This window comes from Apostichopus japonicus, chromosome 10 (assembly GCF_037975245.1).
Source record: "Apostichopus japonicus isolate 1M-3 chromosome 10, ASM3797524v1, whole genome shotgun sequence".
Classification (NCBI taxonomy): domain Eukaryota; kingdom Metazoa; phylum Echinodermata; class Holothuroidea; order Aspidochirotida; family Stichopodidae; genus Apostichopus; species Apostichopus japonicus.
Window position 1 is genome coordinate 9,617,016 of NC_092570.1, and position 26,833 is coordinate 9,643,848.

Here is a 26,833-nt window from a genome sequence, read left to right on the forward strand (position 1 = left end):
AAAGTATGGTCTTGCGTATTCCATTACAGTCGTTTGTAGAACTTGTTTGCCAAATCAGAAGTCAACTGAAGTCAAAAGTCAACTGTTTATGTCCGCTTTCGTTTCAAAAATACGGGTTGTACAAAGTGACACACAGAATTATGACTGATCAGTGTTTATAATATAGTGCAGAAATGATATACAGGCTGGTATGGCGGATAGAGTACATGTCACAAGCTTTACTTGAAACGTGGTTGTGACTGCCACAGTACAAATATATATATATATATGAACCAATTTCCGTATACTTTTATCAGGAAGCCAGAATATATTATATGCAAAGCAGAAAAAGGGCAAAGGAGAGGTTAAGTTGTTAATAGTATTTTTAATAGAAAGTAAAACAGATAATAAGATAATTAAAGGAAGGAAGGAAAAGAAAACCAGAATGCAAAAATGTATTGTGGTTTCGATGATTTAACATGAGCAGTTTTCTTCATGAATCTGACGTAATGTATAGTGAGGGTGTACATGTTTACAAGGGTTTCACAATTTGACCTCTTATGACCCCAAATGATCTATGACCTCCACCCAAAACAATATGCTTTTTTGTACTCCATGTGGTACATCTACACACTAAATATGATGTCCTCCCACTTTCCCTTCTTGAGATGTAGTGTTTACAAGGTTTTCACAATATGACCCCTGGTGACCCCAAATGACCTTTGACCTCCACCAAAAACAATAGGCTTCTTATACTCAATGTGGTACTTCTACACACCTTCTTGAGATATCGTGTTTACAAACTGGGCGTCACAAACGCACTCACACACACACCCATACACGCACATTCCCTTCACACATACACCTTTATGAATGCAACGGTTACGATTATCATCGAAACCAAAAAAGCATGGGACTAGATATTGGGTGGTCAACGAATACAACCTTCAGAGACATGCTAAACTTTTTAAGTTCCTCACATCGCAGGACGGAGAGCATCATAGTATGTCATCACGGCAGGAATGTTATAGAGGGCGCTATCATCTTATTAAATTCAGAGCTGTTCATATATTTGACTAACTTGAAGGAAAGGGTTTAGTGTCTTACAGGTTCACAAATAAAAAGACAGGCAGTTCATTTTAATTAAATATATGGGGAACACGCTATATGATATTTGCTGGTTGTCATCGCTTGAAGAAGAAATTACTTAGATTAGACAGTAAAAGTCCGTCAGGCTAAAGTGATAGTTGCCACGTCAAAGTTGACAACAAGGTTCAGTTTCCGGGACAAAAATGGCGGCGAACGGAAAGCATTCATCAGACGACAATTATCTAAAGGAAATACGAAAAGACGCCAAGAAACGTCTTTACGAATACGTGGCGCCAAAATGGGCCGAAGATCTGCGCGGGAAACCAAAATTGAAGATAGATGTGAGTATAGCATTTTAGAAAATAGACAATTTGTAATCTGGTCTGATCAGAGCAACTCAAGCAGTTATAGCTGACCGCTGGATCTATCCATTCTTCAGTGCTGTATGATGCGTAAGCCTATGTGATATCGTACCCGTTCTACAGTCGCGTCCCCAGACATTTCAATCTTGGGGGGGGGGGGTGGGGGAGGGCACAGCACTTAATTAGGGGGCACAATGTTTATTAGTGAATGCCGTCCTGGGGCGGGGTCTAAGGAGAGGAGAATTTTTGATTAATAAAGGCCTTAAATGCAATCTGGTTCTATATTTTGCAACTTGAAGTAATTTTATGTTTAAGAATTTTCGGACTTATTCTGTCCGATATTTGTTTTAATTGAGGCAGATAAAGTTTGTGTTTGAGTATTACATTAGGGTAACAGTCCCCTTACACCGAATGGGCAAAATTTCCACTGAATTGTTGCATAGTGGCTGCTTATCTGGCTATACATACATGGTTGAGCAGATTATGTAAGATGAGCAGGTTAAGAATGACCATAAGATCGCTTATGTAAACTAATTTAATTAAACCAAAGTTTCACAGGACACAGGGGATTATAGCGCTTCAATGAGCAATCAAGACAGTAGAGTGTATAGCTGAAATGGTATTGACTTCTTAACATGTACTGTGTTGAGTGGAAGACTTGCATTAAAACTACCTTTGTACATGTTATCCCAAGACCTCAACTATCTTAAGAAGTTGTAACTATGTTTCTATGTAATATATAAATAGTAACACAGATTTAGGATGAGAGAAAAGTTGCTACATTCATGCAATTCTGCAGGGAATGAAAAGCTAGGATTGAACCACAAAGAAGTACAAAACAGAAAACAAGAGTCATCATGTTATAAATTGTTGTTAGTCTTTTATTGGAACTCAAAACCCTATAACTTACTCAAACACACTATATCTCAAATTGTAGCCTACAAGTTCAGAAGAGAGCACTACGTAACCCCCCCCCCCCTGGGAGCAGCTCGATTATCATAAGGTCCGTTTCTCATAAGGTTCATTGGTCATAAGATTCGTTAGTCATAAGGTTCATTGTTCATAAGGTTCGTTATCTATAATTAGAAAAAAGGTTCTTTAGTCATAAGTTTCGTTATTCATAATTGGAAAAAAGGTTCGTTATTTATAATTGAAAAAAAGGTTCGTTATTCATAATTGAAGAAACGTTCGTTTTTCATAATTGGAAAAAAAGGTTCGTTATTCATAATCGAAAAAAAAGGTTCGTTATTCATAATTGAAAAGAAGGTTCGTTTTTCATAATTGGCAAAAAAGTTCGTTATTCATAATCGAAAAAAAGGTTCGTTATTCTTAATTGAAAAGAAGGTTCGTTTTTCATAATTGGAAAAAAGGTTCGATGTTCATAATAGCAAAAAAGGACCCTTTGTTCCATTATGAATAACGGACCTTTTTGTCTATTATGGATTACGAACCCTTTGCTCTATTATGAATATCGAACCCTTCGTCCTATTATGAATAACGAGCCCTTTTCACGATTGTGAATATCGAACCCTTTTACCAATTATGAACAACGAACTTTTTCACCATTATGAGTATCGAACCCTTTTACCAATTATGAACAACGAACCTTTTTTTTCATTATGAATAACGAACCTTATGAACAATGAACCTTTTTGCTCATTATGAATAGCGAACCTTATGAGCAATGAACCTTCTGGATGATGACCCTTATGAACAATGAACCTTATGAATATAGAACCTTATGAATATCGGGCTGTCAACTTCTAAGTATCCTTCAAACGCTTTGGAAGGCTTTTGCACTAAACTATCACCTTAAACAGAATGTTTAACCCCGTGTGAATCCTCAGATTTAAAGTGGGAAACAACTGTGCCATTGGTCAAGTGTTTTCAAGTTGTACTATAGTATGCGGCTCCTTTTTATTTCCTTCCTGTATACCTATAAAATTTATAGAGAGGAGTCTTACAATACCTCAACAAGAAGACTAACTAATATAAAAGGTGAAAAAAAGGTTAAGATAATAGGATATCATATAAACACATCTACACATACAAAAGTTCATACCTAAAACGATATAACAAACAGACTACAACAAACATTCTAAGTGCTGGCGTGGAATGTGTAAAGCAGCACGGTAAATACAAGAGTTTCTGTAAACATATGTTCGGTATTTTGTGGGGATTTCTTAGATTTCTTTTCTATTTGTGCAAGAGACTTTTTAGTGCAGTATACAAAAGGGTGATTCTGATTACTGTAAATCTTATTAGCCATTCTTTTAAACTCAGTTCTTGCAGCAGCATTTACTTTTTCAAAAAGTATATGGTAATCTAAATAAATTCAATATAGCTGATGTGTATTTAAGAAACTTCATTCTTCTTTCTTTGCCTTTTGCAATATAAAATGGTACCAGACAGGCACTGTATAGATCATATGCGGTAGATTAATAGTATTGAAAACATTTTCCTTAGTATTTTGGTTAAAGAGAGACACAACGTATGCCAAACTAGATACTATATATATACAATATACCGTACTTTGCTTAACACCTTTGATACATTGCAAGTAAAGGTAAAACTGTCATCGATGCATACTCCCAAGTACTCAGTTTTGGAGGTTCTACCCACCTCAGATCCCTCAGTAATACTACGTTGCGATTTTGATAGAATGAGACCTTCATGTTTTATGTTTCTATTTTCAAAGCCAATTTCCTCTTTTTCTTGGGGTTACGCAATAAAGTCTCGCGGTCACATGTTGAACTATGTCATTTAGAGAACACTGATAATTTAATTGGTCAGTTTCAACAGAGCTCTTAGAAATTGTGCATGATATAGCAGTATCATCGGCATATTTTGTAACAGAAATGTGTGAGTTTGATCTAACTTCATCATTATATAATAAATAATATAGCAGATAATCGACCCCCCCCCCCCGTGGCACACCAACCTTTATTTCCGATACCCTTTATCCAACTAAACTTGTATGGACCATCCTTGAAGAAATTGTGTCAGCCAATGCATAAGCCATGTTTCTATGCCGGATAAATCGTGTAAGATCATTCATTAATTGATTTGACAAGACAATAATAAACGCACTTGAAAAGTCAAGAAAAAGACCATTTGTTCTTCCTTACAATCTAAATGAGACACAATATCATGCAGTACATGGATTCTTCGAGTGGGTTGCAACTTCCATTCTGGAACAGCAAGTGCCTTCTCCTTTCTTATGTCGAGCAACCTTATGGCTTAACAATGGAAACCAGGGCTGAGGGTGTATCTGTTTGGTGAAGTTCATTTGGTTTGTGTGTCCATGTTCTGACTTGGTTTATTTTTCTAATAGGTCTGGTATAACTTCTCCTAGTATGAGCCATTGGTGTAGGAGGCGTGGGTGCTGGGGGATTCAGCCCCCCAACCAAATATTTTTGTGAAAATTCGGGCAAAATGCTGAGAATTTTTCGGGCACATACTGAAAGAAAAATAAATTGCAATGTGTTTTTCAATGGTTAAACTTATATAATTATTATTATCATGCTTATTGTAACGACTTCCCCCGTAATGATAACCAAAATGGAAGGGTAATAACACAGCAAATGATTGTATGTAATTGCGATGTAATAATCGACGCATGCCTATATGATATATACGTTGAACGTTGACCGCTGAAAGCTGTAAAATTAGATTGGAATCAAATTTCTGCTCCATAGATTTTTATAGGCTGTATAGATTCAGATATAAATCAAACAGATAACTGGCATTGAATGAGGAGACTGGAGAGTGTATACTATAGCTCAAAAATGTTACTGGTACAGTGACTTTCGAAACACGTCCGAGCTGGCTATAATGGTTCCTTACATACCGTTACTTTTTCAGAATTTTCCACTCCAGCTAACACCAATTTTTTTTTTTAAGTCATACAAACGTGTCCTTATCGATATCAAGAGCTGGACCAGACTAAAATTACGGGGTGTTCATACTTGTAGGAAAGTTGTTAGGTTTTGTTGCCAACGCTCTGTATGTATGGGCTATCATGCAAGACATGCCAACGGGATTCGTGTTAAACATGGTCTCAATGAAAAGCATGTGCGTTTGGGAAGGCGACACTTATACCTGTCGATGTAGTCTGGGAGCCTGTCCCATATGATTTCACCCCATTTAGCCCAGAAGGTTTGACCCCTTAAAGTTACTTAGACCATCTAGGTCATTCACAAAAAAAAATTGTCAGCTCAACCCCAGTGGTCGGGTTCGGACCCCAGACCCCCTGAAAAAGGGTTAATTTCACCCCATCTAGCCCATGGACCAAACTTTGTCAGAAGGAAGTAGTATGGCTGTACATTACAAAAAATGCAAAACTGACAAAATTCCTGGTCGGGAAGGGGTTGTCAGACCCCCCACTAAGTCACCCCCAGTCGGGTTGATTTCACCCCATCTAGCCCATGGACCAAACTTTGGCAAAAGGAAGTAGCATGGCAGTATGTTACAAAAATGGAAAAACTGACAAACTTGTTGGTCGGGAAGGTGTTGTCAGACCCCCACAAAGTTTACCCTGGCCCACCCCCCAAAAGGCGGGTTGATTTCACCCCATCTAGCCCATGGACCAAACTTTGTCAGAAGGAAGTAGTATGGCTGTACATTACAAAAAAGGCAAAACTGACAAAATTCCTGGTCGGGAAGGGGTTGTCAGACCCCCCACTAAGTCACCCCCAGTCGGGTTGATTTCACCCCATCTAGCCCATGGACCAAACTTTTGCAATACCAAACTTTGTCAATAGGTAGTAGTATGGTTGTACATTACAAAAAGTGTAAAACTGACAAAATTCCCAGTCGGGAAGGTGTTATCAGACCCCCCACTAAGTCACCCCCAGTCGGGTTGATTTCACCCCATCTAGCCCATGGACCAAACTTTGTCAAAAGGAAGTAGTATGGATGTACATTACAAAAAGTGTAAAACTGGCAAAATGGTGTTGTCAGACCCCCACAAAGGTCACCCTCACCCAACCCCAAAAGGCGGGTTGATTTCACCCCTTCTAGCCCATAGACCAAATTTTGTCAAAAGAAGGTAGTATGCCTGAAAAAAAGGAATATCTGACAAAATTGCTGTTCGGAAGGGGTTGTCAGACCCCTACAAAGAGCCCCTACCCAGTGTCTTTTACCCATGAACTGAGATGATAAACATATAAACATAATTATTACAAAAATAAATAATGATTATATTTATGAGAGGAGATATTCTATGTAATTCAAAAGAGCCTTCAATGTCCATTATGGCTTGCCCTTCTTAATTGCTTCATCTTTTTTGGTGACAAGCGGTCCAAAGTTGCTAGGCAAGGAAGTGACTGAAACACAATGATGCTCCTGTTTTTGTTAAGTTTAAAACATTTTGATTTTTTTTTTACTATAGCACCTAAGTAAAAATTATGGGTCGGCATCCCTGGCCTAATAAACAAACTGATATAGATGAGAATCTTGTGGGAGGAGTTTCTCCTGCCTTTTGCTGGAAATGTTTTAATTCATAAGACAATACATAGACCCTCTTTGTCTTATGTCTGTATTACAACCTTGTCCACATCCTGTTATGCGACCATAGTTGGTCCTCCACTTTCACCAAATTGCTCTATTCCCACATTCTCTTATGGTTCTGTTCTTGTGGAGTGAAGGTGTATATATGATAAAGTCAGATTTAAGCAGTTAAATGGAAGGGCATATCCCAAAAATATTGTGAGTAATACTTAAAGGCAGCAGATTGTATTTGTTTCCCCGCCCTTTCGTTTTTCTATAATACTCATAACTTCTAAAAATTCATGTTAAATTTTGATAGTAATTTTTGTTTGTTTTGGCAGAAGATTGTTTGTTGTATTCACGTAAAAAATAAGACCTGCTATAGTTAATGGCCTGCAACCCAGTTATCTGCTTGGTCCCATAATATATGGTGTTACAGCAGAGGTGGAACAAAAAAATATTGGGGACCCTTTGGCATATTAGATATCGTTAATAGGAACATTCTTCTAATTTCTGAAGCCTATTCAAATAGTTACAGATATGCCAGGTATATAATTGGTTAATCAAAGAAGTTATTTGGTGGGGGGGGGGCTTGACCACTCAATTATATTATTGAAGCTGCCCCCCCCCCTCCCCTGCTTCAGCTGTTTTTGTGTTACGATTGCATACTTTCCTTGTGCAATTGTTTTCATTTCATTTTTGGCATTTCCTTAAATATATATGTATCCTATGGGTTAGATTTCTATAGTAGCTCACATTGTACTATTGCAACCAATAATTAAGTACTCATATTGTTTCTTTTTAAACCTACAATTGGTAACATGCCAGTATAAAGATGATTTGGTTGAAATCAAGGAATATTTACAAAAATCTGGAAGTTTAATTTGATTTACATCATAGGTGAAAAGGCAGTATTCCCCCCCCCCCCCCAAAGAAAAAAAAAAGAGAGCATATTTCAACTATTTGATCTGTATTTAGTGTCGGATTTAGGGGGTGTTGTGGCGGGTGTACCCTTCCCCTTTCAGACCACCCCAAAAAAAAGTTGTGTTCCAGACAAGAATGCTGGAAAATAAGTGCATTATTCAAATCGTGCAGACACTACTTGTCTGAAAAATCAGATATCTGGATTTCCCTCTATTTTTATATCTAATAATTTTCACATTTTGAACCCAAATTTGGCAAATCAATCTTGATCGGGGCTTCATAACTGCGGTTTATCTGTCGAAAATCCTGTAACTGGTAAGCTTTACCTTAGCAATTTGTTTTCAAATCACACTTTACTTAGAATATTTGCAGAAGAGGTGGATTGATAAGATGGACACAACAGAATTATGCAAGTGACGTGATGGTGAACAATGACAGAGACGTACTGTATCATAGGAACTAATCAAAAAACAATATAGACTTTTAAGACCTTTAAACCTTTAAATCGCATTGTGCCCAATAACTGAAGGGCCTTAAAACTGAGTGAGGCCACATTCGCCATGTTTGTTCAAATGCAATGTTTGGTGGGGTTCTAGCTGTAACTATTTCCTCTTTTGTGGATGGTATGTCCTAAATTAAATTATCTTGTTATTATAGTTTCCCATGACTGTTTGTCATATTGATGACACAAGTGTGGTAATTGCCAGTCCAAACAACCATGTTGAACAAGCAAACTTATTCTACCAACATGAACTGGGGCTGGTCCTGTTGAAAGCATGTTGTTATTTTCTATATTTTTCATGCAAAGGAATCTGCTTTACAAGTGTAAAAACTTTTCATATTTAACATTTGTTCCTGGTTCTACATGTATCTATTTCTTGCTTTTACGGTATATATTATGTTACACAAATACAAAAGTGGCCCATGTGACCAGAATGGGCACATCTTTGCTTTCAGACCATTTGGTAAGTTTTTCCATGTTTTATAATACAATGTCTTGAATACTTTCTTTAAACAAAATTCTGGTCTATGATTAGATTGCGTGAATTGAATTGGCTGGGTGGGGGAACCTTTTTTTTTTGGGGGGGGTCTGACAACCCCTTCCCGACCAGCAATTTTGTCAGATTTTCCTTTATTTTAATGTACAGACATACTAATTCCTTTCGACAAACTTAAGTCTGTGGGCTAGATGGGGTGAAATCAACCCGCCTTTTGGGGTAGGTGAGGGTGACATTTGTGGGAGTCTGACAACACCTCCCCGACTGGGAATTTTGTCAGTTTTACACTTTTTGTAATGTACATCCATACTACTACCTTTTGCCAAAGTTTGGTTTTGCCAAAATTTGGTCCATAAGCTAGATGGGGTGAAATCAACCCGACTCGGGGTGACCTAGTGGGGGGGGGGGTCTGACAACCCCTTCCCGACCAGGAATTTTGTCAGTTTTGCCTTTTTTGTAATGTACAGCCATACTACTTCCTTCTGACAAAGTTTGGTCCATGGGCTAGATGGGGTGAAATCAACCCGACTGGGGGTGACTTAGTGGGGGGTCTGACAACCCCTTCCCGACCAGAAATTTTGTCAGTTTTGCCTTTTTTGTAATGTACAGCCAAACTACTTCCTTCTGACAAAGTTTGGTCCATGGGCTAGATGGGGGTGAAATCAACCCGTTTTTTTTGGGGGGGGGGGGTGGGTCAGGGTAAACTTTGTGGGGGTCTGACAACACCTTCCCGACCAACAAGTTTGTCAGTTTTTCCATTTTTGTAACATACTACCATGCTACTTCCTTTTGCCAAAGTTTGGTCCATGGGCTAGATGGGGTGAAATCAACCCGACTGGGGGTGACTTAGTGGGGGGTCTGACAACCCCTTCCCGACCAGGAATTTTGTCAGTTTTGCCTTTTTTGTAATGCACAGCCATACTACTTCCTTCTGACAAAGTTTGGTCCATGGGCTAGATGGGGTGAAATTAACCCGTCCGGGGGGTCTCTTTCAGGGGGTCTGGGGTCCGAACCCGACCACTGGAGTTGAGCTGACAATTTTTTTTTGTGAATGACCTAGATGGTCTAAGTAACTTTAAGGGGTCAAACCTTCTGGGCTAAATGGGGTGAAATCATATGGGACAGGCCTTGGCCTAATGGTTGCAGAAGTGACGGTGCATAACCGATCATATTACAATTTCAAGGTTGTAACTTGCCCGCACAGCGGACGTGTATTACTCCTGCACCGGTTAGCTGCATCCGTGTGAATATGGTACATACCCACACCTGTTACGCAGGTAAGATTATAACTAGCATGGCTACCCTCGCCATCTGAATATGGATAGGGTTCACAAAAAGGTCAGGGGTAACCTAAACGACTCGCACAGATGTATACGAGAAAATGTATAATACCACGAAATATTTGATATCGTTAGATTTTTATTGTGTTGAAAAGTGGGAATGTTTACATGAACAATACTAAAGTATAAACACGTGCAGAGAATGATTGTGTACCTTCCACCTACATCGGTCGTGCATACACAAATGTCGGGCTCCTACAAAATATCGTCGGCTACCACTAATTAAAAACTCGAAACCAAAAGCCCGGGCGACGGGATACACCTTTTCAAAATATTTTTCGAGCACAGTTATTTATTGTCTACTCTCGGATAAGCCTAACCAACTGGTTAAAGAACGTTCCGTGACTAAAAGACGAAAACTCTTTAATAGCCTTTACCAAACAATCGTCGATAAACTTGACCAGCATGGGGAAATCACCGGTCCGGCGGTTTTACGTTATACGTAAATGCAGCTGGTGTTTTTATTATTCATGAAGCTATCTCCAGTAGTCTATATAAGATTGCATGTACCTGCATGGTATGAAGGTCCAAAATTACATCCAATACTTAGTTGGGGTTATCAACATAGCAGCAAAAATATAGATAAAACAATGGGCTGTATCTTTCTATCGTGATTTATTCAAACATCGTCAGATAGAACCCTTGCAGTATATTTCCTATATATCGCAAGTGTGCAAGTACAGTAGCATACTTATGTGTACTGACTGTCTATACATTTTATGTGTACTGACTGCATGTGTGTACATTCCAATACAAAGCATCAAATTCTTTAAAGGCATATAGTTAGTTGTAATTTAGATCCAAACAGATGTAGCTGGAGACTTGATCTTGTGGTAAACAGGGAGAGAAAATCACATAATTAACTGTAACGATCAGCTACCCGTTGTAACGATCAGCTACCCGAGAGGGAGATAAGAGTGGTATTGATGTCGCTTATAGTTTTTTTTCCCAAGATTTACTAGGGGAAAATCGCTGTGGCTTCATATATACAATTGAACTTGCATCGATGTTTTCTCGAAGTTTGCGTGGGGCAGACGGGCAGAAGCGGGCAAAATTATCCGTGCAGCATTTCGAAACATTTTCAAAGAAGAAACCAAGAAAGTCTAAGACGTTGCAATATGAATCTTATGGTTCATCAGGACTAGTAAGAATAACTTCTGTGTCTCATATCTGATGACACCGACGTCGAATGCAAAGATTGTTATCAAGGATACGTCCCTATTTATCTGAAAAGTCAAGCTGAACCCGGCGATGCCTCCCGCCCACTCTCGCGCCTTGTAAGAGGCAACTATACCATCTACCCAATAAGACGAGCAGTGACGAAGATGTTTTCTATTCCAACCGGATCGTCCATCACAGGGGAATATGTCGTTTGTTCAAAATCATATTTTCGGAAGCGGATCATTGTTGGCTATGTACGTAACATGGCATTCAACGGTTCGTATTGGGAGAATTCATTCAACTTTGAACATTTTGGCGCAAACTTTTTGGGGGCCGTGTATTTGGAGAGAGGGCAGATTCCTACAAACCTCAGAGCCTACCTACCACACGCTGTTTCTGGGAAACTGATCAAGTGAACCAAGACGAAATGCAACGGGATCAGTCGCGAAGGAATTTCCAAAAGGTTACATACTCTATGCTTTTGACCTGACCCCTGATTTATCCTCCGGAGAAGATCGGTTTTCTTTCATACTGAACAGTGCACAAGCCAGCCTGCTTTGTGCAACTCCTTCGAAATATGTGGTAAAGTTAGACAATCTTCCATGCTGACTATATGTCGATGACGGAATCACAGAGGAATATAAGCGTAATCTCTGTGGAAAGCTCAACAGGTCTAGACATGACAAAAAATCTAAAAATAGAAAAAAAAAATGTCACGTTGATGATGGCGCTATCTTCTAGAAGACTCCCCAAGTTAGATATGACTTGAGTTATAAAAAATAGAAATGACCACATAATTGCAAATGCATTCTTTCCGAACAGTCTTACTCGCTATCGGTGACAACTTACAACCGCATTCTTTACCATTCCTTTCTTTGTCTATTCTGGAGATTTTTCTGGGCCACCCCCTCAATATATTGATATAAATATTGATATATATATATATATATATATAAATATTGATATATACATTTATATATATATATATAGATATATATATATATATATATATATATATATATATAGATAGATATATAAATATATAAAGAACATCGTCTGATATTCTCAAACGTTTGAACCGTTAGAACAAGACTGTAGTTGAAAAAGAGAAGAAAAAACTGTTTTATTTTGTTTTGATTTGATTTCCATTGTACCAATACTTAACTTATTTCGTTACTCTTTTTTATCTCTGCGTTACTTGATATATCAACTTTTTTCTCAGCTTTTCCAAAAGAGGACCCCTATTTTGAAATGGTTTCTTCCTCAAATACCAAGTGACTTCGAGATTTATATCAAACGAGACGATTTGACAGGAGGAGCTATTTCTGGTCACAAGGTATAATAATACATATTAATTGATTTCTTTGGCACTACTTTACTCTTCTACAGGATCCGTTTCATTATATGTGCCCGTAAACTTGTGCATTAATGTTTATCTGGTGAATAGCCTACTATACTAACACCTTTGCCCGATCCATATATGTAAATTAGACTAGGCTACATGTAGGACCATATTATACCAAAGTATTATGGGTCATTAGAGTATACACATATTGATGTTTACTTTTAAAAAGCACACCACTTTTCTCGTGGTCTTAAAAATCTCACGTGACATTCAATAACACATAGTAAGAAAGTTAGTACACATGCAAGTCTATATGCACGACGAAAGATATGCAAATCCAAGGGGCGAATGTAGTTCGTATTCATTTGCAAAGCACCGGTGATAATTTGTGAATATTGCGCTCGAGATAACATCGTCATAATCACAAGGTTATGATGTCTTTACAAAGTGCGTTTATCATTGAAAGATTCCGCAAGAAAAAAAAACAGTGTGAGCAGAACAATATCGCTATATACATGAAAATGTGTTCAACCACAGAATCATTAAATTGTAATTTTGAACCTAAGTCCTTTATAACTGTTACAACAGTGTAAATATTAATTTGCACAAAATATTCCTTACGTAACTCACTTAAAGTTACGTACCGCCATGAGTTTGTTAAAATTATTGAAAATACATCAAACTTAAACAATTTTATTTTTAAGAAGACTTTGGCATGGATATACAAAATGTTATTTTAAAAAGAGCAAAATTGACAAAGTGGTTGACATATCGTATAGACTTAAGAATTATTCTCTAGCTGCAATATATGTATGTGTGTATGTATATATGGGACGTCGTACGAACGTTTGAGATCTCACAGTTTACGGATGAACATGGGGGGGTTTCTCATAATCCAGGAAAATCTAACGGTGTTTCATAATAAATTAGAAAATGGTCTTCCAAATTGGGAACAAATAAACATAAACAACAAATCCAAAATGATCCAGCCAAACATGAGGTGCAAGTTAAATGTCATTCTGTTTTCACTAACATAGTGAGATAAATGATTGCCAGGCTTGAATTATGACATAGTTTGACCATGGAGCTATAAACCTGGGTTTATAGCTCCTTGATTTGAACCACGCAGGCCTGTAATGACTCGCCCTCCTATTTTATTGCAAAAGTTAACTTTCCAGGTTGCACTCTTACTCGTGCTCGAGGACGTTGAGAACTACACATTAACCGACTCGTATACGCACACTTAGAGCCTATGTAGAGTCACGTGGTACTCATGTTGCACGATATATGGGCAATTGTACTTGTAGTTCACTCGAATAAGTTCTTTGTTATTCTGATCGTATTTACAGGTTAGAAGACTAGAATTCCACCTTGCCGAAGCACTCGCAACCAATTGCGACACCCTCATCGGTTATGGATGTATTACTTCCAATAACTGCAGAACTTTAGCAGTATCTGGCAAAGAGCTTGGTTTTGATGTTCATTTGAGTCTTTACAAGACCTTACGATTGGTGAGTTTAAATGGCAAAGAAAAAACTACAACTTGTTCGCGATATAATTGATTTATGATACCATTTCATTTTGTTTACGAAACGCAACAAATGCAGTTTTCATGGATTATGTTAGCATTTATCTTTATTTTAAAGTATACTGTATATGCTGTCCATACATGGAGACGTAGAATCGGAATGTCTGATTACGGGTCCTCTACCATATAGGAGGGCAGCAAACCACTGGAATGGAGAGCCCCCCCCCCCCCCCCATCCACCCTTCCAGGTTGGTCGGTTCATGGACGAAGCAGCATTACACAGGTCAATGTCCTGTTCTATCGTATAGAGGTTTTACGAGCACTAAAGTACTTGTCAGAAATGGGAACTAAACTCAGAAATCTCTCAAGTTATTGTAGTTAATTTTGTAGTGGTTAGATACCTCCCTTACTCCCAGTATCCTGCACTCCCGTTATAACCAGCTAATACACATGTAACTTACTTTATACAATGAAAGACACCGTTCCCATTTCCGATCATATAAGTTTCGCTTTGTTTTATTTTCTCGATCCAGAAAAAGCCGAGTCTTTCTTTCATTGGTAATTACTACATCAATATGATTCTTGGAGCACATCTTTATCTTAGCCCAGAATCTACTGAAAGCAGTTCACAGAAGAAACAAACCGAGCTGAAACAACGACTGTCGTAAGTCTCAATGATCTTATATGATGCTAATTGCATCTTCGAGACCAGAGGTGTAGCAATAGGGGACTCAGGCGGGTTAATAGAACCAGAGCTAGGCCAGGCGTGGGTCCGTATATATAAGGCTTGGTTCCGATACTATGAGCCAACCGGTCACAATTGTCTATCAAATAAGAATTTTTTTCATTTTCTTTTTATGGTTTTGTGTCAAGTGCATAGTATATGAAGTAAGGGTGAAGGACCTCAGCCGTCACTCTCACCCCACCCCCTAAACCCTATAACTACGCCACAACTCTAGACGTGAGGCTAAAGGGGCGTACATTTACAAATTTCTCAAGGGGGATGCATAGATGGATTTCGAAGCCGACTAGCCTTTGTGAGACGGCTGCAATGACTGGCCGAGCAACCTTTTGATAAATAAACCAATAAAAGCGGTAATTTGTTTGTTTTTTTAATTACAGCTGTATATTCAGAAATATAGGATGGTAGTTTTAATTGTGTATTCTGTCAATGAGTGGCGCAAAATCATTTTCATATAGCTCTTGCTATCGCGTAGCGATTTCGAAGCAAAAAATATATGTCAGAAAGAGGATATTTTCTCTGGAATTTAGTCAGAATTCTTGTTAGGCCCATGCAAGGGCTCAGCCCCCTAAAGTTGTAACATTTTCAGATATTTCTTACTATCTTGTAGCAACTTTAAAGCACAACACATAAAATTCAGTTTGGAATCGTTGTCAAATTCCCTCGTTCTATAGTGATTAAATGTCAGAGAAAAATTCGGCTGAATTCGGCTTCAAATTTGAGTTTGACTTGGTATCGATATGGGACCGAATTCTGAATATATTTGCAACTTTTTATTTTTCTTTGTTTTTCTTTTTTATTTCTAGTAAAAGCTAGAGTGAACAGTAGCCCATGAAGATTGATATAAGTGAAGATTTAATATGGGCTGTGAGAGAAATCCACATGGGCCAATCAGTGGTTCACACTGGCAGCAGCTTAGGAAAACTGAAAGGTTCAAATAAGCCTTATTTAACATGCCAACATTATCTAACAGATATGAGGTAACGTTGCATTAAGTTGTTACTGCAGTGTTTGAAGATATTTAATTTCAATGACTCAAATTCGATAGTCGCTCAGCTCAGTGCGAGTCAATCTCTAGTCTAGTCGCTGGTCTAGTCGCTATAGAATCCGCGTTATAATGTAAATTAAACTTTAGTTTATTAGTTTATTGTTTTGTGTTTGTTTAATATCTGTCTGTCTGTCTGTCTGTCTGTCTGTCTGTCCGTTTGTCTTTACAGACAGACACTCATGCGTGAATGCATATCCAATAATACAGTCAACAATTCACTTTAATTGGTTAAAACATTGATAATTTAACAGCTTTGTATGTATACTATTCCCTTAATAGCGTTGCTGGGTATTCACCTTACATCGTGTGTTCAGGACAACCTGGTGACGTCGGTCTCTTTGGTTACATTGACTGTTTTGAAGAACTCATCACACAGGTTAGACTTTATATCTATAGCTTCAGTCTCTAAAAATGACCATGTTTTATATTCGAACACGTCTTCTATTTTTTAAAAGTTTAAAGCATACATTACAATTTTGTCATGACAAATTCATTTGAAGAAATTGGCAACGTATATATAGGTCTGACGTGACAACATAACAGCCTACATCAGAACGCAATTTCCTATAGATATAAGGACTATACAGTATAGAGCCCAGTATAGCTCAAAGGCAGGTGTCCTATAACACACTTATAACTTGACCAAAGTCAATCGAGTCAAATGTCAGGGGCGGATCCAGGGGGGGGGGCGACCCGGCCCCGGCCCCCCCTTTTTAACGCAACGTAGTCGCCAAGAACCTGAAGTATTTTTAAAGGAGGGCCCGAGGAACATGAACTTATAGCATGCTCCTCGTGGTGAAACATAATTGCACCTATCAGGTGAATTGAGTGTACTGTTAATAGTAGGAGAGAGTAGTGTAGGTTCTTATGACCAACTAGACCGGTTTCTGCTCTCAAACTTTATAGGAGGAGCTTCATCAGTAGTAGCCTTTGAATATTTTATATTCAGCCTGGGCGTCTCGTTCTCAAAATGCATCTATTTTGTGTGCACGAGTTTTTATGGACTCATAGTGCAGCTATAAGAGCATCTGAAAGAGCTTCGTGTGAACCTTGAGAGTCAGCTGATTCAGCTGATAGTATGAAACCTTGAGTTAACAAGTAAATCTTTGAGATTTTGGGCCCTTTTGTAGGCTAGAATCGGTTCTTTTGGAAACAGTTTGGATAATTCCGCGTGCAGGGGCGTAGCGAGCGGGGGGGGGGGGGGTGTGGGGGTGTCACACCCCCCAATAATTTGGTCGCTGTCGGCAAATTTTGGGTCTGTCGGCAAAAGGAGAAAAGGTGAAGAGAGCGGAAGGGGAAGAAAGAAGGAAAGCTGAATAGAGAAAAGGAGAACGGGAGCTTCTTTATCGGTTATTTCGATTTTCCAGTTCTTCATCTGATAAACTCATTCACCAATCCAATCACCCGACGCCTGCAAGTTAAAAACCTCTCGGCAAATAACTGATAATGTCACGGCCGTCAGTATAGCTACTGTAGCCAGGCTCAGCTAGACGAGTGCCAGAATCGCCGGCAACTCAGTGAAAGAAATGGAATTAAAGGCTTCCGTATAGGCCGCAGCCCATGAGTCGTGCTATCGTGTGACAATGTGTTGTTATTATCCTCTGTTCAGAATGACGTCATCGCAGATGTCATTCGTTCTCCGTGGAAAACTTAAGGACACGGCTCACGAATTGTACACAATTTTTAACGTTTCTCGCTTGTATATCAATGAATGTTGTTATTTCTCATTACCGGAAAGTTTTCTGAACATTTTCATCACGAAGTTTCACTATTTCAACGATCGGTGAAAGAGAAAACACAGTTCGATAATTGGTCCCAATTAATTCTTCTTCTGCCGACTGCCATAAAAATAATATCGAAATGGAAATTCTACGGTGCCAAATTTGACTTAAAATATGCACCAGATTGCATCTAAGGACGTTTCAAAACTAAAAATTTTCCAAAGGGGAGGGGGACACCCCCTCCCCTTAGACCCCTCCCCCATTTCAGTCACCACTTCCAGATCCGTCGGCAAATCAAATCCTCCACACCCCCCCCCCCCCCAACAACAACAAAGAACCTTCGCTACGCCCCTGTCCGCGTGTCGCGAGATTAAGTGCCAATGTTTCAAAAGTACATTTTTCAAATGCGTGGTTTTGATATGGGGTGTATAGGTAAGCTTGAACACCATTGGTGGTTCCTTTTGTTTAGGTTTGGTAGTGAGGTATTGCCCACAGTGTTCAAATTTTATGCCTTTCGTGGCTGAGGCAATTTCCCCTTTCTTATAGTTATGGAGTAACAGTTTCTCTGTGAACGCATTCTTTTTCTGTAAGAAATCAGTCTCATTGTTACATAGACGTGCGTATCGTAAGACTTCCCCTTTAATGAAGCCTTTAAAAGTGGCAAGTGGGTGTGCAGAGTTTCTGTCGAGGTATTGGAAGGTTTCCGTGGGTTTGGTGTAGACTTTGGTGTCTAATAACCCATTGGTTTCAAACCTTGGACCTTTGAAGATTTTCAAATCTAGGTATGTTACCTCGGTGTGTAATATTTCTACCGTAAACTTTAAGAAGCGGTGAATTTCATTCAACCTGTTTACTAGTTGTTCAAGTTCCTGAGGTGAACCGTCGTAAAGCAATAGAATTTCATCTCTATAGCGGAGCCATTTTAAGATTTTATTATCTGTCGGTAAAATCTGGTTTTCCAGTCTATGCATGACGATATCACAGATTCCGGAGAGGCTTGGCTACCCATGGCGCAACCGATCTTTTGTAGATAGAATTGGTTATTGAACTCGAAACAGTTTCTTGTTAAAAATAAGTTCAATTAGTTTGCGCATGGATATGGAAGATATTTTATTTATTCCATATTCGCTTTTTTCCGCCTTTTCATAGACTTCTTGACATATATCTAATGCCTCCTCTTGGGGAGTATTGGTATACATGGCGACGACATCGAGTGTAGCAAGTACTACTGCTTTTAGTAACGGGGTGGCTTCCACAATTTTCAGAATGTGATTTGTGTCTTTCACATAGGTGCTTTGTTTTAATACAATAGGAAGCAAGAATAGTCCACAAATTCCGATATTTTTTCGGTCGGTGATCCGTTTCCGCTTATTATCGGGCCCTCCCTTAAAAATACTTCAGGTTCTTGGCGACTACGTTGCGTTAGATAGTGTAAAACCGCCTACACCCCCTTTCATTAATAAGTATATCATAATTATCTCATTGAATATATCTTGTTTTATGTTTTTTCTTGGGGTGAATCTGGTGCCATAATTTTCGCGCAAAAGAAAAAACGAATCGACGCAATAATAGTGTATCCATTGTAGGCCTACATGCACTGTTGAGCGTTGTTAAATATGTGTCTATCGAGAAAAAATATGTGCACAAAAAAACGTGTCTGCAACGTTTCTGGTTTTTCTAGTTTTTGGCGAAATGTTTCACCATTTTGCATCTAAGCACTGACAATTAACCAAAAATTTCCAAGGGGGAGGGGGACAACCCCTCCCCCTAGACCCCTCCCCCAGGACGCAGATCACTAAAGTGCTACCATCGGGATGTCGGCCCCCCTTTCTCAAAATCCTGGATCCGCCCTGAATGTTATAAGAGTCAAATGGAGGCCGAGTCCAAGGCAAGCCTAAGCAAGGGACCCCCGTTAAGCACTCTAAATCAAAGTACAATTCCGGTAAAGACAATGATCTTGATATCACAATCCCCCCCTTCTTCCCATACCATAAATATATATATATATACTTATAAATAAAATAATAATGAAATCGTTCAGTCAAAATATGTTCGGTTATACCAGGACAATAAGGCGTACATATATTGCCCTTTAGCTGTGCTATAATGTAAGCATAAAATTCCTTTCACATTAAGACAGAGCATGTAAAACGAAGCTTACACAGCGAAACATCAAACTTACTTTATCATTTCAACGATTTTTTGGTGCAAAAAGGTGCTCAGTGGCGGCACCAGAGATTCCAAAGTGAGTGGGAGGGGTTGGCAGGTGGGTGCCGAGGCAAATAAACAGTTTGAAGAGCAAAACATTTTGGCAGTGCAAAAACGCACCTGTATAAATTGCACATTTTAATTTATGAATATTTTATTTTTAACATGAAATTCAAAGTTGTGACAAAACTTTAATGTAATATAACCAGGGTCGTACATTGAACTTTTCAATTGGTTTCGATGATGATCGTAACCTTTGTCATGATAAAGGCGGATTAGTGTGTGCATATGTCTGTGTGACGCCTTGCTTTTACACACGGTATCTCAAGAAAGAAAGCCTGGACCAATCTCTTACTTGGTGTGTAGAAGTACAACATGGAGTAGAATTAGCCTATTGTTTTTGGGGGAGTTCAAGGTCATTCGGGGTCACCAGGGGTACAATTGTGGAACCTTTTGTTACGTTGGAATGCGAGAGGTCTCGATAATTAATTTTAACGAGACACAAGCCTGGGTTCGTTTCCGTAAGGAACACAGACAAATTGACGAGTCTAGAGCTTTTAAATGAGAACGTAAACTATATTGAACAATGGATTTCGAACCAACAACAACAAGTGGTAATTACAAATATATAGAAAATTACTCACAAACTTAACAAGATAGGATACACTTTAAAACACGCTGGTCTCTTCCAACGGCGATATCCCTCAGCGGCCACGACCTTGATGACGACGATTCTCGGTCCGTTGTACCGCGAAATTCACTGGTCCTCGACGAAGTTTCTCGCGATCCCAGAAACAGCAGTCACCTTCTTTCCGGCGATGCTCCAAAATAGAAGACGGACTTCCAGCCACAATCGAGTGAAGCACAAGTCGAACTTCTCGCCGACTAAATATTACCAGAGTCAGTCCAAAATCAGCTTTATAGCCACCAACTCCTGGCGTAACGAACTTCCTCAACGGAGACAGAAATTCTTCACCTTCTCCGAAATAAAGACTGGAAAAACTGTACTTTCACAGCAAAGTCCTCTTCAAACTTCTGAATGGAAGTGTAGAATCAATCTTGTTATCGATATCTCAATCCTTCAGAAACTACTGGTAGTTGAGCACTGACGATATATAGTAGAATGGTATAATATGTGTCGTCGCTTGTATTCGTTCAGAAACTGAGAAATTCTCCGATCTGGGCGGGTTTATATACGATTCGCCATGTCAAGAATCATCTAGATCTCTCTCGATACACCTGAGTAACAACGCGACCCGGTTTCTCTATTCTTGGAAGTCCTTTGCATCGCTCGCGAATATTCCAGAGAATCCACGAAGATGTGTACAGCTTACACGCGATCTCACGTAAACCGACGTTAACCCGAGACCAGCGCGTCATCATGAGGAATATACTAGAACAATCGTGTATTATAACATTCTGACACGGTAACCCGACCTAATTTCTCAAATACTGATTTATCACGTAGGCAATTTCAATACTTTCTATATTATAACATTAGGTTCCTTACTAGCAGTGACTAGCGTTAGGCTACAATGGGCCCTCGTAACACTTTGTAAACATGATATCTTAAGAAGGGAAGCTTGGACAAACTGTACATCTTGCAATACCCTCTATTGTTTCGTGCCTTTGTTCATTTATTACAATATATCAGCTCTTGGGGATCGGCAGAAGAAAGTACAACGCTCACATTGTAATAACTAGTTTTAAATTGGCTTCTTAAACTTTCCAATTATTCTTTGCATCTACAAGTACAATGTCGGCCGTACACACTCACTCAGCCCTTACAGAGCAAGCGGGTTTTCTACCTTATCTCCCACCCAGGGACGTAGCTAAGGCCTGATGATTGGGGGGTGTAGTGGCTGAAATTCCAACTGGATGGGTTTTGGAGCCAGAAAATTCCGACTGCTGCCTTGTACTGCCCCCCCCCCACCCCCGCACTAATCGTCAACGATACGGTCAGTGTCAGTCAGACACCCCATCTTTCGCGACTGCACTTATGTTCCGAACTTTTTTCGATACATTTGTACCTTATTGGGCAAAGTTTTTGCTTATGTTGATGGCACTTTGAAGCTTCCATAGATTAGCATTGGCGTTTTAATTGTATACCATAGAGACAATATATATCCCAACGACGTAGCCAGGAGTTTGAAAGAGGGAACACCTTTTGCGATTGTTATGGGGGAGGGGTCTAAGGGGAGGGGGTGTCCCCCTCCCCTTTGAGATATTTTTGAACAATTGAAGGTCCTTAGATGCGATCTGGTGCAATTTGTTGCCAGTTTCATCATTATCATATGATATCATATTATCAGCAGATTTTGTTTTCCTGTTTGAATTCTTTTACATGTTCTTTTACATAATATATCAGAAATACATTTGACGAACTTAACTGATGGACAATATAAACTTTCATATTTTGTAAGACAGCCAGATGTGCAGTGGCCTAAAAACAAATATCGTTATCGCCGTGTATTAGCAGTGTAATAACAACAGTTTTTAAACATATTTTTCGACACTGAAAGGGGGGAGCAGTCGCTCCCCTGCTCCCCCTGGCTACGTCCCTGTATATCCTGAACTTACTTGAAGCAAGCGAACAGGGTCGACCCACCCAATAGCAAAATTAATACATAAATTATCCGAATTGAAGCTGCATGGCGAACGTTGTATTTTTTTTTAGAGTATTCAAAATCATACGAAGTTTTGTATGGTGGAGTATAAGGATCGCGAGATACAATTTCTCAATGTGACGAGTAAACGTGGTAAATATGACTGATTAAAGGTCAATTTTGATCGAAAATTTTATGTCACTCACAAATTACAAGAACATATGAAAATAAAAGTGCGACAGTCAGAAAAATTAGAGTGCGACAGTCGGAAATTCCGAATTGAAGCTGGCGACAGTCGGAAATTCCGACAGTCGGAAATTCCGACTGTCGCACTCAAATTTTCCAACTATCGTAATTTTTACCAAGATTGGGGAGGGGTGAGACACCCCCACCCCCCCTCTAGCGACGTCCCTGCTCCCACCCACCAGCCTATTAAACAACATGTGCGTTTCGCCTCATAAAGGCGCAACCTGATCTCATATTATGGCAATGTTGCTAGCCTCAGCGGTGCACAACAGTAGCAATCCCACATAAACTAGGACTTATGAATCAAATTGCTGCAAAGAACTTCCAGACATCTGCTGTACAAAAAGATGTTGAAGCTGCCGCAAAATTTATCGGAGCTGCCACAGTAGAACTTGCCGGATCTGGCGCTGGTATTGGAACCTGTTTTTGGCAGTTTGATTATCGGTTATGCCCGTAATCCATCACTAAAACAACAGCTTTTCACCTATGTCATCTTGGGTTTTGCATTGTCTGAAGCCATGGGTCAATTTTGTCCATAGGCGTAGGAGCCCAAATTGATTGGTGGGGGGGGGGGGGGCTGTTACGACTTGCGCGAAAAATATAACCAAAATTTTTCGCCCGAAACATTCTCAGCATATTGCCCGAATTTTCACAAAAATTTTTGGTTGGGGGGGGGGGGGGCTGCAGCCTCCCCGCCTCCTACGCCTATGATTTTGTCTTATTGTTGCTTTCCTTATCCTGTTTGCCCTGTGATTACGGGCATTGTTATAGTATGATAGAGACCAATTGTCTCAGATTTATTTTCAGGTCTAATTTGTTTGCAGAGTTCACCATTTGACCAGAGAGAACGGTTTTATCTACTTATGCTTAATGGCATGATTAGATAAGAATCAGAAGTCTCGACCAAATCTCCATTGACTTAACTTTTGGTAACTTTTGGACTTGCCATGTACGTCGCTGCATACATGCCTGTGCAAAAAGGTGTGTAATTATGGAACGCGAAAAGTGTAACCTTATTTCGTTGTCTAAACTAAGTTTGTTGCTGTCTAAACTAAAGTTGTTGCTGCTGGTTTTTACCATGTTGTTGCCTAAACTTCCGTTGGTGCCTAAACTTACGTTGTTGTCTAAACATACGTTGTTCCGTAAACTTTCGTTGTTGCCTAAACTTTCGTTGTTGCCTAAACGTACGTTGTTGCCTAAACTAACGTTGTTGTCTAAACTTACGTTGTTGTCTAAACTACCATTGCTGTCTAAACCTACGTTGCCGTCTAAACTTGATTCCGTTGTCTAAACTTACGTTGTTACACTCGGCGCTGTTCAACAATTGCCCAACCACGTGATAAGCCTATAAAAATATAGGCTTTTCGCACGAACTTACTTGCGCGGCATACATACTACACGCACGTCGTAAATAAGGATAATAACTGATATATACTGAGCCATTTGTCGACAGTCAAGGCGGGAATCGACCAATTTAAATATCTTTATTCGCCCCAAGTATAGCACGCTATAGCTAGGAAAGTTTGTGCATAATCGACCCCGAAGCTCTACAATTAGCCTGCATAGCTTCTTAACACCATTATAGGCTCTTCTTTTTTTAACACTGTGTGGGAATATGTTCATGTCTACAGATAGTTAATCATACAGCGTTCACATAAAGACCCTGATACAAGAACAAATATGTGGCAAGCGTTGCAGACTAATTGGTAAAAAGAGGTCACTTTACGACCACAGGCCGGTCGATTACACAATCTCAAGAAACTTTTTCCATGATAGCGTGCTATTGTTGGGGCTATACATGATATTGTTACGAGAAAGCACCTTGCTTTTCTCGTGTGTAGCCTACATAGTTTCTATCTTGCCTATTTTCCGTTATAAAACGATTCTTTGTTTAAAGTAGAATGGTGTTGACGGAAAAAAATCTCTCCTTTTCGAAAAAAATGTAGCTTATATGTTACCAAGCAACATACTTTTTTAATTTTGCAATTAGCACACCGGGAAGTTATAACCAGAATGTAAAAAAATGCATTGTGGTTTCGATGATGTAACATGAGCAGTTCTCTTCATGAATCTGATGTAGTGTATAGTGAGGGTGTACATGTTTACAAGGGTTGAACGATTTGACCTCTGATGATCCCAAATGAACTTTGAACTCCACATAAAACAATAGGCTTCTTTAACTCAACGTGGTACTTCTATACACACTAAATTAAAGGTATGCCCAAGCTTCCAGTATTGAGATATCGTTTTTACAAGGTTTTCACAGTGGGACCCCTGGTGACCCCAAATGATCTCTGACCTCCACCAAAACAATATGCTTCTTGCCTTGTAGTACTCAATGTGGTACTTCTACACACTAAATATGAGGTCCTCCCAAGCTTTCCTTCTTGAGATATCGTATTTACATGGTTTTATCACAAACAAATTACAATGTGAAAGGCAGTCTTCTATAAAGCCTGAATTGGCTTTACAGAGTAGAAGACTCCCTGGTAAAGAAGAAATATATAATACAAGTTGAATGAGCAGAATGATACAGATACTTTAAGGAGTGATAATAAAACTAGACAGGATAACATTGTCCTAGTTCATAAAGAATTTAGCTATAAATGTAATTACTTAATATATATAATTATAGCATAAAGACCGTATTAGACCGTATAAGTATGTTGTGATGATGTATTTTCTTAAATATTCTTAAATAAACTCAACGACTTTATGGTCTTTATATTATTTGAAAGGAAATTCCATGTTTTAAATATACGGTTACGAAAGCTATAGGTTCCTATGGTGATTATACGGTAAAAATTACGATGTGTATTATAAGTATGTCTCGTTTGATAGTGATAACAATTTTTGTTACTTTTAATAAAACTGTGGGAATTTTCCGGCAGTAACCAATTCCATGATTTGTAAGTAAAAGCCGCAAGCTTCATATTGATGATATCATCGAGTTTAAGCAAGTGTAGTTTCTTGAATAGCGGACTAGTGTGTTCCCGTGGTGCGGAATGGGTAATGTGACGAATAGCTCCTTTATGGAGTTTGCTATGGTGATCAAGATTCACATTGTGTGTCCCAGACCAAATAATTGTACAGTATGTTAAGTGTGTTAAGATCAGAGTTTGATAAAGCGTTCTGAGTAGCCTATATTATGTGGGAAGAAATGCTTCAATTAAGAGAGTATTCCAATATTTCTTGCGACTTTGTTACAGATCGATGATATGTGGTTGCGCCATGATATAATTATAGTCAATATCAACACCTATAAAACTTCGTAGTAGTTACATAATTTTACCGCTCATTAGTATGTCTCTGTCCCAATGAAATTTTCTATCAGTGTTGAAAGCAATATCATTAGTTTTCTCAAAGTTAATAGATAGTTTATTAGCAGTGAGCCAATCATAGAATTTTTCATTAGAAACAGTACTTTGTATTGGCGTTGTTGGCTGGTATGATAGAGTATGCTGTAAGAATGTGCTCAACGTGTCAAACTGGCACACTAATAATGATGATATAGTCTCAAACGCAAATTAACATCGGAAAGCTGGTATATGGTATGTGCACTATAGTCTGTGTATGTATGGTATCAATTTATTACTTGCTGCAAGAGTGTTGGTTCTTGCTGCCTATGGACGCGAAAAGGGCAACATTATTTTATTGTTTAAACTAGGTTTGTTGCTGTCTAAACTATAAAGTGGTTGCTGCTATTTTACCATGTTGCTGCTGTTCGTTGATGACTAAACGCGCGTAAATGTCTAAACTCACGTTGATTTCTAACCTTATACTCTTGATGTCTAAACTCATGTACGCTGATGTCTAAAACTTTCGTTGCTATCTAAACTTACGGTTGATGTCTGAACCCACGTTGATGTCTAAACTCACGTTGATGTCTACACTTCGGTTGCTATCTACAGTTCCGTTGTTGTAACACATTGTGAACGAACATCATTCTTTCTTTTCAAAAATTATAACAAACAACCGCAAGTTGCTTCCGTGCAGAGCTAACAACATTTCTATTACAGAGATTTTCTGCTAAATACAGCCAATGA

The 26,833-nt window shown here is 38.9% G+C and overlaps 1 protein-coding gene across 1 annotated transcript in view; it reads left to right on the forward strand.

The window, feature by feature from the left end:
• Positions 1 to 1,051: 1,051 nt before the first annotated feature.
• The window catches only part of LOC139975359 (uncharacterized), a 49,549-nt gene continuing 23,767 nt past the window's right edge, over positions 1,052 to 26,833 (forward strand). The window contains exons 1-5 of the mRNA XM_071983251.1: positions 1,052 to 1,409; positions 12,566 to 12,679; positions 14,038 to 14,199; positions 14,750 to 14,880; positions 16,286 to 16,382. Of these exons, the coding sequence (XP_071839352.1) occupies positions 1,272 to 1,409; positions 12,566 to 12,679; positions 14,038 to 14,199; positions 14,750 to 14,880; positions 16,286 to 16,382 (642 nt within the window). The 5' untranslated portion in view covers positions 1,052 to 1,271. The remainder of the gene's footprint in view (positions 1,410 to 12,565; positions 12,680 to 14,037; positions 14,200 to 14,749; positions 14,881 to 16,285; positions 16,383 to 26,833) is intronic.